General features: G+C 40.3%; 1 protein-coding gene across 1 annotated transcript in view; it reads left to right on the top strand.

Moving 5' to 3' along the window:
* Positions 1-14,388, top strand: part of TLK2 (tousled like kinase 2) — a 137,262-nt gene that overhangs the window by 100,037 nt on the left and 22,837 nt on the right. Inside the window, 6 exon segments of the mRNA XM_017882926.1 lie at positions 3,523-3,589; positions 5,278-5,375; positions 6,927-7,008; positions 13,688-13,739; positions 13,742-13,756; positions 13,759-13,777. Of these exon segments, the coding sequence (XP_017738415.1) occupies positions 3,523-3,589; positions 5,278-5,375; positions 6,927-7,008; positions 13,688-13,739; positions 13,742-13,756; positions 13,759-13,777 (333 nt within the window).

Raw genomic sequence — 14,388 nt, 5'->3', positions numbered from 1 at the left:
TGTAAATTCTGGAGTTCACTCAGGTTTAAACCTTCTTTTCAGTTACATTAATGGATTCCCTCAGCTCATATAAATGCCATATAAAATTAGTTGATTTTCTTAAAGCTGCTCTTTATTTAGGGCATTTTGAATGAGAGGGAAAAGTAATGTCACTTAACATCATGACTTTTGGCCACTCCTGGTTAACAAATAAGACATCATTGGATTGAAATGATATTATTGCTTACATGTGTCTCCAGGTTGTGGTACACTAGTATCGTCTTATGGGAGTTACCTGGCTGCTATTTCAAACAGAAGAATGCTCTTTACTGGTCAAAAGAGCACTTCGTTAATAGTTGCAAACTTAGGATAAGCGCCCCGAAAAGCTGTTATGTTAGAAAAGGATATTGTCCCAATAAGTCACAACTTGATCTCATCAGAATTGTTTCCTGTTCTGGGAATATAAGCAAAACACCAATATCTTTTTTTTTTTTTGAGACGAAGTCTCGCTCTGTCACCCAGGCTGGAGTGCAGTGGCCGGATCTCAGCTCACTGCAAGCTCCGTCTCCTGGGTTCATGCTATTCTCCTGCCTCAGCCTCCCGAGTAGCTGGGACTACAGGCGCATGCCACCTCGCCCTGCTATTTTTGTATTTTTTAGTAGAGACGGAGTTTCACCGTGTTAGCCAGGATGGTCTCGATCTCCTGACCTCGTGATCCGCCCATCTCGGCCTCCCGAAGTGCTGGGATTACAGGCTTGAGCCACCGCGCCCGGCCGACACCAATATCTTAAACTGCAGTATAGTCATCTTTTTCTTTGTCACTCAACAATATTTACATAGGTACCCTGTATAGGAGGAGTAGGAAATTCTAAGCACAAATGTCTGCCTTCTCCATTCATTTCTTCCTTTCTCTTTAACTGAAAGTAAGTTTCATATCCAGAGATAGCTGGAAAGAAAATATATATCATATAACTTATCGACTAGTATGTCATTTGCTTTATGTTTTCATATTAGTTCACAAAAACAACACATAATCCACTTCAGGTATAATAATACTTATATTACATTATTGTTAAAAGTCTGTGGCATCCTAGAAATGCATCTTCTTTCATTCTACTGAGAAACATGGCTTAACACCAATCCTCACCCCATACCTATCTGATGTTTTGGGAAGTCTTTTCCTTGATACTCGTTTAGTAAGTCTTTGGTAAATGCTTATTTTATGCTAGTCCCTCTTCTGGGAATACAGAGCTAAAGGATACAGCCCCAGCCTTAGGAGCCCACAGTTTACTTAGGTGAGATGAACAGACGAATAAACTAATAATTACATTAAGTATAGCGATAAAAATGTGCATAATGAACTTGGAAAACATCTTCATTCGTATAACTCCAAATAGTTTTTTTTTTTTTGAGACGAAGTCTCACTCTGTCGCCCAGGCCAGAGTGCAGTGGTGCTATCTCGGCTCACTGCAACCTCCGTCTTCCGGGTTCAAATGATTCTCCTGCCTCAGCCTCCTGAGTAGCTGGGACTACAGGCGTGCGTCACCATGCCCAGCTAATTTTTGTATTTTTAGTAGAGATGGAGTTTCTCCATGTTGGCCAGGCTGGTCTCGAACTCCCGACCTCAAATGATCCACCCTCCTCGGCCTCCCAAAGTGCTGGGATTACAAGTGCGAGCTACTGAACCCAGCCCAAATGTTATAAAACATTTTCCCTTTGATTTTAAAGACTAGTCAAGTGCAATAAGCAGAATGAGAAGAGGGGAAGAGTATAGAGTCTTTAAATATAAAGTATTTTCCTTTCAGCAAGTCCAAGTAGGGGCTCAGATTTGAAAGATTGTCCAGGCTAATTAATCTGACCAATGTTTTCTTTCATGACTCCTGTGTTTATTTTGTGAAAGGACTTTCCCTCTAGTATTATTTGAAAATTATTTAATGCTAATGCACAAAACCATTCGCTTAGGAGTGCTAAAGAAGACATAGGTTGTTTCTTTGCCACAGAACAATAATTAGAATTCTATCTAGGCTAGTAATGTGTAAGCAGTTGCCATCTGGAGTCCTGTATAAAATCCAATCCAGAAGGCTTTCAGTCCAGTTTTTAATTAGAGTATCTGTGAATTGGCTTTTACTTTGACCGGAAGCCAGAAGTAGGCCTCTGGAGTCTTGGAGTGAGTCATATTATCCTTTCTTGCCCCTGAACCTGTTTCAGACAGAGAATTCTTAGCCATCATTTTTTATTTTATCTGTTTTTTGCTGGTGTGGAGTGGAGTAATAGATACAGGTATTTCCGCATCTGTAAAGAGATAGCCCTAGTAGGTGAGTTTCTTCTTCTTTCTATTTTTTCTTGAGTTAGACCTCAAAGGCTCTGTTCTGGTTGATAGGATAGATATTTCCTCTTTCTTCTGCTATTTAGAATATATCTAAACAGTGGTATCTAAAAATGTTAAATATCTGTATATGCTTCTAGAATGCGAAAAAGGTAGAGATGGAAGAAAAAAGTAATTCTCATTTGTTCATCTTTTTTTATTTCCTTTCTTTCTTTTTTCTTTTTTTAAGAGACAGAGCCTTGCTCTGTTTCTTGGGGTGGAGTGCAGTGACATGATTATAGCACGCTATAACCTCAACCTCCTGGACTCAAGCAATCCTTCCATCTCAGCCTCCTGAGTAGCTGGGACTACAGGCATGTGTCACCATGCCCAGCTTCTTTCTTCTTTTTTTCACAGAGATGGAGTGTTGCTTTGTTACCCCGGCTGGTCTCAAACTCCTGGCTCCAAGTCCTTCCCCCTCAGCCTCCCAGAGTACTGGGATTACAGTGAGCCACCCAACCTGGCCACTTGTTCATTCTTGAGATATAAGGATGCTGTTGGAGTAGGTGGAACATGAAATACGTGAATACCCATCAAGTCAGCCCTTTGAGAGTTGATTTAAATAGCATTTTCAATATTCTGTATACATTGTCATGTAAGCCGCAACGCTTTCTTAGATAGGTATTATCACTTACTGCATTTCAGGAAACTGAGTTAAGAGGTTAAAGTTGCTTGCCCAAGGTCACATCGCCAGCAGCTTAGTAGTGCCTTAAACCCTAGTCCTCAGACTCCACATCCTAGACTCTAATTTGCTGCTATATCTTTCTCTTTGTTATTACACTATCAAGATTTAAGTGTTAACAAGAATAATCAAATCCATTGGCTTATTGTTTTGCCCTCTAAAAGATTTATAGACAATTTTTGGTTCTCTCTGAATGAATTTTCATCTGAGTAATATATGGGACAAAACTCATTTCAAAATAATATAAAATATGGCTCACTTATTTTTTTTTTTATGTTTTGCAAATTAGACTTTTGGCTTTGAAGCTCTTCCCTCACATCATATCTGGTAAATCACAGAAGTTTTCCCTTGTCAGAGGACTACAAGATAACCTGTCTTTCAGTCATTTTAACTGAGACTGAAACTGAATATGTCTTATAGTATATTTGAGCATTTCTCTTTAAATAAGCAAACTATGATTTCTAGTAGTTTACTGAAACTTACCACTGTTTTTCAGGTTAACATTAGCAGAATACCATGAACAAGAAGAAATCTTCAAACTCAGATTAGGTCATCTTAAAAAGGTAAGTATAATGAGAAAATCTCCCTGGAGAAGTGCGATACCTAGTTTACATTTGGGGTTGAAGCTATCTGGTCATAGTAGCTGCACATAGCAGCAGAAAGCTTAAGTAACTACTTTCATGTCATGTCTTGTAGCCTAATGGTAGAACTCATATTTTTCCATTTTCTTTCTTTCTTTTTTTTTTTTTGCAATGGAGTCTTACTCTGTCTCCCAGGCTGGAGTGCAGTGGCACGATCTTGGCTCACTGCAACCTCCACCTCCCGGGCTCAAGCGATTCTCATGCCTCAGCCTCCCAAGTAGCTGGGATTACAGGCATGTTCCACCACACCCAGCTCATTTTTGTATTTTCAGTAGAGACGAGGTCTCACCATGTTGGCTAGGCTGGTCTCGAACTCCTGACCTCAAGTAATCTGCCTGCCTCGGCCTCCCAAAGTGCTGGGATTACAGATTACAGGTGTAAGCCACCATGCCTGGCCTATCTTTCCATTTTCAAGTCGATTCCAACAACCCAATAAGAGTGTTTGTTTTTCCCCAGTGATCTATCAGCAGATAATTCTGTACACATCATAAGGTTTCCCAAGTGGTTATCTTTGGAGTAAAATTTAAATATATAATAAGAGCAGATGGTTTTGAAATTGATGTGAAGATTTTAAATCATATTTTATACTGTCATATTTTAAATCACATAGCAGCTCTTATTCCTTGCCTAAACTAGCTCAAAAGAGAAAGTCTTACGCCAAACCTTATTCAAACACAAAGGCACATAATATAGAAGTTGTTGTTGATGATGTTCGCTGAGATATCTTAGATGTAGATTGCTCAGCTCTTAAAATTCAGAAGCCCATACATTGGTCGATGCTGTTTACGGGTGATAATGGTCAGTAAGGATTTACTGAACTGCTTTTGGTATGTGTGCTTTTGTTTTTTATTTCACATATTAGTTTTCATGCTGTTTTCCCACTGGGTTCTCAGAGCTTATTAAATAAGTAGAACTTGCTGGGCATGGTGGCTCACGCTTGTAATCCCAGCACTTTGGGAGGCTGAGGTGGGTGGATCACCTGAGGTGAGGAGTTCGAGACCAGCCTGCCCAGCATAGTGAAACGCCATCTCTACTAAAAATACAAAAAATTAGCTGGGTGTGGTGGCGTGTGCCTGTAGTCCCAGCTACTCGGGAGGCTGAGGCAGGAGAATCGCTTGCACCTGGGAGGCAGAGGTTGCAGTGAGCCACGATTGCGCCACTGCACTCCAGCCTGGGCAACAACAGTGAAACTCCGTCTCAAAAAATAAAACATAAAAATAAGTAGAACTTAAGGCACCAAGTGTAATCCACACTTAAAGACGAGAACCAGATAGATAACCTGATTTTTGTAAAAAATGTTTCCATGTCTGTGTATATATGCACAAAACATTCCTGGAAACTTGTGTAAGAAACTTAATAGTGGTTACATCTCAGGAGTGGGCAAGGAGAGGAGGGAGGAAGAGGGTAGAGAACTTTTACTTTTCTCACTGAACTCCTCTGTATGGTTTGAATTTTATTATTTTCTATGGGCTAATTTTTATGATTAAAATTCTTATCACTTAAAAAGAAATCTTCCAATGCAAAGCACCTTCCTTTAGCCTTTCATAAGATAAATGTCTGCTATTGTTTTGAAATAAGATCCCTGTGCTATTTCTTTCCTTTTGCTTTAGGAGGAAGCAGAGATCCAGGCAGAGCTGGAGAGGCTAGAAAGGGTTAGAAATCTACATATCAGGGAACTAAAAAGGATACATAATGAAGATAATTCACAGTAAGCTACTTGGGGGTACATTGGGTTGGAGATTGCTAAGCATTTTATGGTATGAATTGAATGGTCTAGAATAATGTGTTTGCTTAATGTGAGTTACATAAATGATTCCATAGTGTATTTAGCTCTTTTGTAGCATCTAATACAATTTTGTAAACAAAATTATGATTTGCCTTGGTTTAAATATACAATTGTATTAAATTTATATATTAAGTACATATGTGTATACATAGAGCATTTTTACATGAATAGAGATTACTAAAACAATATGGCTTCGTAATTGTAAGTGGTTGAGATACGTGGCATATTCAGATTTCCCTACAGAGCCTTAAGAAGGGGAAGATGGGTCACTGTGTGGTGTTGTGGGAAGAGTATTGGGTTGAGATGACACTCAGTTTCTGAATGACCTTTAAGGGCCATTCAGGTGTTGACATTTTAAGTAAGACTCTTAAGTTCAGTACATTAATTGTAGATGAATTGAAACTGGGCAAAGTAGGTTGAAAGTAGAAAGGGGCTTTTATAAGTAATCTGTTTTTTCCCCAAATTTTTTTGGACCCTGAAACATTTTTTCATAAAGCCACAGCTTGTGTATTTTTGTTTGGCTTATACGAGCTTTGGACTTTTCTTTCTGTTAAAGTGGCAGACAACAGCAGGTACCACTTTCTGAGAACTCTCTGTGTATCAGGCCTGGTCCTAAGTGCCCTTAGTGCTCTCATTTAATCTGCAGGATAACCCAGTCATCTTTAATATATCAATCAGAAAACAAGCTTAGAGAAAGTAAATTAACTTGACCAGGGACTCATAAATAATGTGACCAAATAGTTAAACTTGAATCTTTTTCATCCAAACCACCATGCAGTAATGTCTCTCCAAATAGGCATGCTACTTTCTTAGGATTAATCCATGTAAAGTAATTTCAGAATTAATAGTGAGATTGTTTAAGATCAGGAACTAGGTACAAATATTTTTAAATTTGTTTTTGCCAGAACTTGTCATTTCTTTATCATATTACTAAGAAACTACCCAAGGTAGAATCTAATATGGGGAACACAGTTATATCTGTCTTAAAGAGAGAATAATGAATGCACATAGAACATGTGACTCACTTTATAATCAAATCTGTCTTTAAGGAAATAGCAAGTGTCTTGGAATTTTACTGTATGTATTTTTGAAATGGTGAGAACATGTGGCCCTTGAATAGTTTGGAGGAGCCAAATAGCACAATTTAAAAATCTCTGGTCTACTCTAATCTACCCTCCCTCATTGTATAGCAGGGCAGAAAAAAGCAGGAGGAGCAAAAAAGGTCTAGTGTAGCTACACTGAGACCAGCACCCAAGTCCTGTGGCTCTGCAGCTAGTGCTGTTCATTGTAATTGCACTGCCTCTTTGAACTGTGTAACTTTATACTCAGTATTTGCCATGTTGATGTTGATTGTCAAACTACCAACAGCAGCTATAATTGTATGTATAATGTGTTAGATATTCTGGGAATTTGGCAAGCGTGGAAGACTGTAGTCCATGATCTCAGAGTGTTCCATGTTCCCTGTTTCCTCAGATTTAAAGATCATCCAACGCTAAATGACAGATATTTGTTGTTACATCTTTTGGGTAGAGGAGGTTTCAGTGAAGTTTACAAGGTAAGTATAAGGAACTGGATACAAAGACTAAGGGTTAAATTATCGGCTCTTACCAACTTGGAGAACATTAAAAATACTGATAATTATAGGTTGGTATCCATTGGTTGAAATTCAAAAACTTTAAAAACCTGTATCTTTGGGAAAACAGCTTTTAAACCTAAGTGACCAAGCAGAATACAGTATTGTCATTTTCAAGTTTGAAAATAAATAATTATAAATTTAAAAGCAAGAAGGAAGTATACTGGGTGGTGGAATTACGATGATTTTTATTCTGGTCCTGTACTTTCTGCCTCATATTTGTTAGAAAAGAGTGTGTGCTATCTTTATTTCTTGTACGGAATAGATGTGTCAAACCTATTTCCAATAAGAATAGATTTTTTTTAAATTGGAAAACTTGCTTTTTGTTTTAGAAGTGTTCTAATGTCATTTACTAGCACTGGAAGTCTGAAAGAGTGTTCTGGCTTAGAGTGCTTCAGTTGGACCAGTGAGTGAAGTACAGGCTGCTGAGCCTCCAGGTTGATTTTTACTACGTGAGGGATTCAGTATGTTTTAAATATAGCTACAGATCCATAACATGTGGATTTAATTTTTCTACATGTTTCTGGCACCTGTCTGTAAAGTATAGAATTGTTTATTAAGTAGTCTTTGTTGCACAGCTGTACCTTTCAGATGTACAGCTTTAACTGTTAGGATTTATGTTATGCCCGTATGAATTTATATATGGGAAATCTTTTTAGTAAAATAGTTTTCATTGCAAATAAAAATGGTAAAACTAGTTCTGCCGTTTTCTTTCTCATTTTTTTTTAAATTGCGGTTTTATTTATTTATTTTAGAGACAGGGTCTTGCTCTGTTGCCCAGGCTGGAGTGAGGTAACACGATCATAGTTCATTGCAGCCTCAGACTGCTGGGCACAAGCAAACCTCCTGCCTCAACCTCTTAAGTAGCTGGGACTACAGGCCCAGTGCACTAATTTTTAAATTTTTGGTAGAGATAGGGTCTTGCTACATTGCCCAGGCAGGTCTCAACTTAGGGGCTTAAGCAGTCCTCCTGCCTTGGCATCCCAGGGTGCTGAGATTACAGGTGTGAGCCACTGCACCCCACTGTGATTTTATTAAGTATATGTTTCAGTGGTATTAAGTACTTTCACAATGTGTGCAACTGACATCACTACATCACTGTTCATCTCCAGAACTATATTACGATTAGTGCACTACCGTACTGGTTTTGATATTCTAGTGCCTTTTTTTTTTTTTTTTTTTGGAGACATTGTCTCACTCTGACACCCAGGGTAGAGTGCAGCAGTGCAGTCTCGGCTCACTGCAACCTCCCACTCCAGAGCTCAAGTGTCCTCCCGTCTCAGCCTCCCAAAGTGCTGGGGTTACAGGCATGAGCCACTGCACCTGGCTTCTAGTATCTTATTTGTATTTTTTAATCTGTGCTTATAAGTATGATTGGCCCATAGTCACCTTTTGTATGCAAGCAGCTTTGTCAAAATTTGATGTCATAATTATCCTAGCTCATTAGATAAGAGTTGTGAAGTCTCTTTTTTCCATGCTCTGGAACCCTTTTCATCACTTGGGAATTGTTGGCTCGTTGAAAGTTTGTTAGAGTTGACTCAAAAACTTCTCGGGCAGGCCCTCTGCAGCTCATGTCTATAATCCCAGCACTCTGGGAGCCGAGGCGGGAGGATCACTTGAGCCCAGGAGTTTGAAACCAGCCTGGGCAGCATAGACCATGCCTCTACAAAGAAAGAAAAGAAAATCACCTGGGAGATGTTGAGTTAGTGGAAAACATTTGGCTGTCTTTTCAGTTTCTTCTACAACTATTGATATATTCAGATTGTCTCTCTCTTAAGTCAGTTTTGGTAATTTAATTTTTCTAGGAAATCTATTTTGTTTATATATTTTTTCTTTTTTAATAGAGACAGGGTTTCACTGTGCTGTCTAAGCTGGTCTCAAACTCCTAGCCTGAAGTGATCGTCACCCCTCAGTCTTCCAAAGTGCTGGGATTACCGCCACCATGCTTGGCCTAGAGTTTTAAAAAATATTTTCCACTGGCTGGGCGCGATGGCTCACGCCTGTAATCCCAGCAGTTTGGGAGGCCGAGACAGGCGGATCACGAGGTCAGGAGATCAAGACCATCCTGGCTAACATGGTGAAACCCTGTCTCTACTAAAAATACAAAAAAATAGCCGGGTGTGGTGGCGGGCGCCTGTAGTCCCAGCTGCTCGGGAGGCTGAGGCAGAAGAATGGCATGAACCCTGGAGGCAGAGCTTACAGTGAGCCTAGATCCGACCACTGCATTCCAGCCTGGGTGACAGCGAGACTCATCTCAAAAAAAAAAAAGATAGATAGATAGATATTCCACACCCTAGTTACTTCTCTGTTCTTGAAAATTTTTTATTTTTGTGTTTCTTGATTGATAGGCTAGAGATTAATCAGTGTTGTTATTAATTTTTTCCTAAGATCAACTTTTTTGTTGATCAAATCTGCTATTTAGTTAGTTTTCAATTCATTCTTTCTGCTTTCTTCATTTTCTATTTATGTCATTCTTAAGTCAATTCTTAGTTTATTTTCTTGTAATTTTTTTATCGTAAAAAGACATATAAAAAGTTACCATTAACCGTTTTTTTTTTTGTTTTTTTTTTTTTTTTTTTTTTTTTTTTTTTTTTTTTTTTGAGACAGAGTCTTGCTCATGTTCCGCCCGGGCTGGAGTACAGTGGCCGGATCCTCCAGCTCACTGCAAGCTCCGCCTCCGTGTTCACCAGCCATTCTCCTGCCATCGCCTCACCGAGAGCTGGGACTACAGGCGCCCTGACCACCGTCGCCCGGTCTAGGTTTTTTGTATTTTTAAGTAGAGAACGGGGTTTCACCGTGTTAAGCCAGGATGGTCCGATCTCCTGTACCTTGTGATCCGCCCATTCTCAGCCTCCCCCAAGAGTGATGGGGATTACACATACATAAAATGATTATGACCTTAAAAAAGAAGGCGAATCCGTTACATGCTTAGCATAAACGGACCTTGAGGACATTATGCTAGTAAAAAATAAGCTATTATGAAAGAGAAGTAACATGATTCACTGTCTGTAAGAATTAAACATAGTTCAAATTCACGAGTAACAGAATGTAAAACCTTTCCAAGGATGAGGAGGATGGGGGAAAGGAAATAAGATTTCTTACAGAAGTCGGAATACATGTTTACTATTCTTCATAATCAGTTATTTTCCTAGCATCGAATGTCCTCAAGTCGTCTATGCTATACATGTAACAGGATTAGCCTTCCTTTTAGGTCACTTAATATGTTTATTTGTATAGTACCGACATTTTGTTATCCTCCTCCTTGTCGATGGGACACTTGGGTTTTGCTTCCATCTCTTGCCTGATTGTCATGTAGTGCCGTGTTTTGTTTTTTGTTTTTGTTTTGTTTGTTTGTTTTAAGACAGTCCTGCTCTGTCGCCAGCTGAGTACAGTGGTTCGCAATCTCGGCTCCACTGCAACCCTCCGTCTCCCGGGTATCAAAGTGATTCTTCCTGCTCAGCCTGCCCCATGTAGCTAGGATTACGAAGGTGTGCACCACCTGCCACCTAATTTTTTGGGTATTTTAGGTAGAGGATGGGATTTCACTGTGTTGGCCAGGCATCTCGAACTCCTGATCTTTAGTGATCCGCTCCCCTCCTGCCTCCCAAAGTGCTGGATTACTTAGGCAGGAGCCACCACGCTCAGCCTGTAGTTCCTGGTTTTTGAATTGGTGGGTGTTCCAAAATAGTCTCTTATTGAGGACTCCTGTCTTTCAACTCTTTTGGATATATACCTAGAAAGTGTATGTAATTTTTAAAATTTCAAAATTGGTCTTGTCGCCTCCCGGTTACTTTTAGTAATTTCACATCATCGTATTTTATCCTAATGTATTTCTTAAACATATTTATTTCTTTTCTCGGACGGAGTCTCACTCTATCATCCAGGCCTGCAGTGCAATGGCATGACTTGGGCTCACTGCTGCAACTCCTCTGCCTCCCAGGTTCAAGTGATTCTCCTGCTTCAGCCTCGCCCGAGTAGCTGGATTACATTGGCACACGCACCACATCCGTTGGATAATCTTTTGTTATTTTTTTAGTAAGATGGGTTTTACTAATGTTTGGCTAGGATGGTCCTCGAAAGTTCCTGACCTCGTGATCTGCCCCGCCCTCGCCGTCCCCAAAGGCTGGGATTACAGGTGTGAAGCCACCACAGCTCAGCCCCACACAGTTTTATTTCTGAGATCTAAAATCTTTCTTACAGTGGAATGGTGTCATTTAGTTTTTCTTTCGCTGTTCCCACTCTCCAAAATCCTTTCTTAAGTCCAGTGGGCTACGGTCACCAGTGTCTTGATTTAGAAGTACGGTGTGAGTGTTAGAGAAAATTATGCTTGAAATACATTGCGTACTGCTTATAAAGTGTGGTGGCTATTTACTGGTTTTTTAAAATTTTTGAATGGTGTTCCTGCTGTGAAACCATGATGCGTATTCATTGATTGTGGATGGACGAAGATTCTATAAGAAAAGTAAATTCAAAAGTGTTCCATTTTTGGCTCTAACAGCCACACTTTCTACTGCTGTAATCCCAGTAACAGGTTATTTTCTCCAGGAGGTTACAGGCAGTGGTGTCCCTAAGTGATTTCAAAAATGGCAGGATGTTTGAAGTTTGTAAAAGTGTCAACTGAGGGCAAGAGACACACCTAAGGGTGATGGGGTCCAAGTGGTAATGAGATGGTATCCAGAAAGGAATGGATGGGAAATGATAACTGAATACACAATACTTTGAGAGGCCAAGGTAGGGAATGAATTTACTTGGAGGCCAGGAGTTCAAAAGCCCAGCCTGGCAAGAACACATTGAGGACCTGTCCTAAGGTAAAGAAAAAATTAAAAAATATTGCCGGGCGCGGTGGCTCATAGCCTGTAATCCCAGGCACTTTGGGAGGGGGCCGAGACGGGCGGCCATCATGAGGTCCAGGAGGTCGGACCATCCTGGCTAACGAACGGTGAAACCCCGTCTCTACTAAAAAAAATACAAAAAGACTAGCTGGGCGGGTGGCGGGCGCCTGTAGTCCCAGCTATCTCGGGAGCTGACAGGCAGGAGAAATGGCGTAAACCCAGAGTGGAGCTCTGCGTGGAGCTGAGATCCGGCCACTGCGACTCCAGCCTGGGCGACAGAGCGAGACCCGTCTCAAAAAAAAAAAAAAAAAATTAAAAATATTGCAGTTTTTGTGAAATAAGATGTCTGAAGTGAGTGGTTTTTATACTTGAAACATACTGGTTTTAATTTGGTATAAATGATGGAAGTTTCTCTATAAGCAGCTCTCTCTACATGCAGTGCTTACCTAGAGAAACTTAGGTTTAGAAAGATCTGTAAAGTAGTGATCACCCTATTTATGGACTGTTTTCTGCACTTGTTGCCTTCATGTATTTGTATATTTGTGGAAATTAGCAGATGGGTGATAACAGTGTTGAAACTGAAATAGTAAGCTTTTAATCTGAACTTTACAAACTAAGAAAAACTATTCTAAAGGAGCCATGCGAATAAATTCGTTTGTTTGGAGGGAAGTCTTCAATTCAATTGAAAGATGACTTTATCAAATAATGATTTACACCCAGCTTCCTCAAAAATTCATGTTACCCTTTTCACTGTGCTATAGCAAGCACTACCTAGCTGATGCAGGACTTGCCGGCAGTGGTGGCCTTTGGGGAAAGCCGGTTCCTACCTCTGGACAGTGCTGGAGAAGTGACTTGGTGTCACTAACTTCATCCGTTGTTGGAATTAAAAACTGCTTTTCATCCGGGCGCAGTGGCTCACGCCTGTAATCCCAGCACTTTGGGAGGCCGAGGCCGGCAGATCACCTGAGGTCAGGAGACTACCCTGACCAACATGGTGAAACCCCGTCTCTACTAAAAATACAAAAATTAGCCGGGCTTGATGGTGCGTGCCTGTAATCCCAGCTACTCAGGAGGCTGAGGCAGGAGAATCACCTGAACGCGAGAGACAGGTTGCCGTGAGCCGAGATTGCACCATTGCACTCCAACCTGGGCGACAGAGCAAGACTCCGTCTCAAAAACAACAACAACAAAACCACTTTTCATTTGCCCAGCAGATAGAGATGGGACTAAAGGCAGGGCTGTTTTTTGTTCTTGTTTCTGTTTTTATTTTAATAAACAATATGCCAAATTACAGGGTTATTTTGTAAATAATAATGCCAAAGAAGTATATTGTGAGGGGTTATTTTCTCCAGGAGGCAGACAGTGTGTGTCCCTAGGATTTCAAAAGTGGCAGGATGTTTGAAGCTTGTAAAGTCCCAGTGTCAACTGAAGGACAAGAGCAACCTAAGAGAGACGGGTCCCAGAAGGGGAATAGATGGTGTCCAGAAAGAGCATGGTTGGGAAATGATTCTGAAGGCAGGGGCTATCTTTCTGTTTGTGGTGTTGGCCTGGTTTTATGTTGTAAACCCCTTGGTGCCAGTGTGTCTGGAGACTTCTAAATTATCTAATCACAAGTTTCAAGAAGATGGTTGCAACACTGATACAAGTGTGTGATATATTTAATAATGTATTTTGGACTTTGATTATGTTATATGTTAAAGCTTCACATCGGTTGCCTGTAATTCTTCTTAACATTTGCCCAGTATATAATTTATTCTCTTTCTTTATAGGCATTTGATCTAACAGAGCAAAGATACGTAGCTGTGAAAATTCACCAGTTAAATAAAACTGGAGAGATGAGAAAAGGAGAATTACCACAAGTAAGTGATACTTGAGTGTCTGACTTTTTAAAATTAAATAATACCTGTAGTTTGAACATTATGCTACAAGCTTTACATGCATTGTTGTTGGTTTTGTTTTATGTAATCTTCATAACTGCCCTAAGATAATAAATGTATTCTCAGTATTACAATAGGAAACTGATGCTTACAGAATTGGAGTAACAGGAAGTGGCTGAGCTAGTATTTAAATCCAGATTTTCCTTAATCCAAAGCCCCAGTACTCTTAACCTTCCTTTCCTTTGTGGCTAGAAGTAGCTGTAGTAAATAAAGCCTTAGAAATCATTGTTGCTGGCCGGGCACGGTGGCTCATGCCTGTAATCCCAGCTCTTTGGGAGGCTGAAGCAGTCTAATCACGAGGTCAGGAGATCGAGACCATCCTGGCTAACACAGTGAAACCCCGTCTCTACTAAAAATACAAAAATTAGCCGGGCGTGGTGGCGGGCACCTGTAGTCCCAGCTACTCAGGAGACTGAGGCAGGAGAGTGGCGTGAACCCGGGAGACAGAGCTTGCAGTGAGCTGAGATCTCACCACTGCACTCCAGCCTGGGTAACAGAGCGAGTGCGAGACTCCATCTGAAAAAAAAAAAAAA

Source organism: Rhinopithecus bieti, unplaced genomic scaffold (genome assembly GCF_001698545.2).
Source record: "Rhinopithecus bieti isolate Rb0 unplaced genomic scaffold, ASM169854v2 scaffold_12928, whole genome shotgun sequence".
NCBI classification, from domain to species: Eukaryota; Metazoa; Chordata; class Mammalia; order Primates; family Cercopithecidae; genus Rhinopithecus; species Rhinopithecus bieti.
This window is presented reverse-complemented; position numbering and strand designations above follow the sequence as displayed.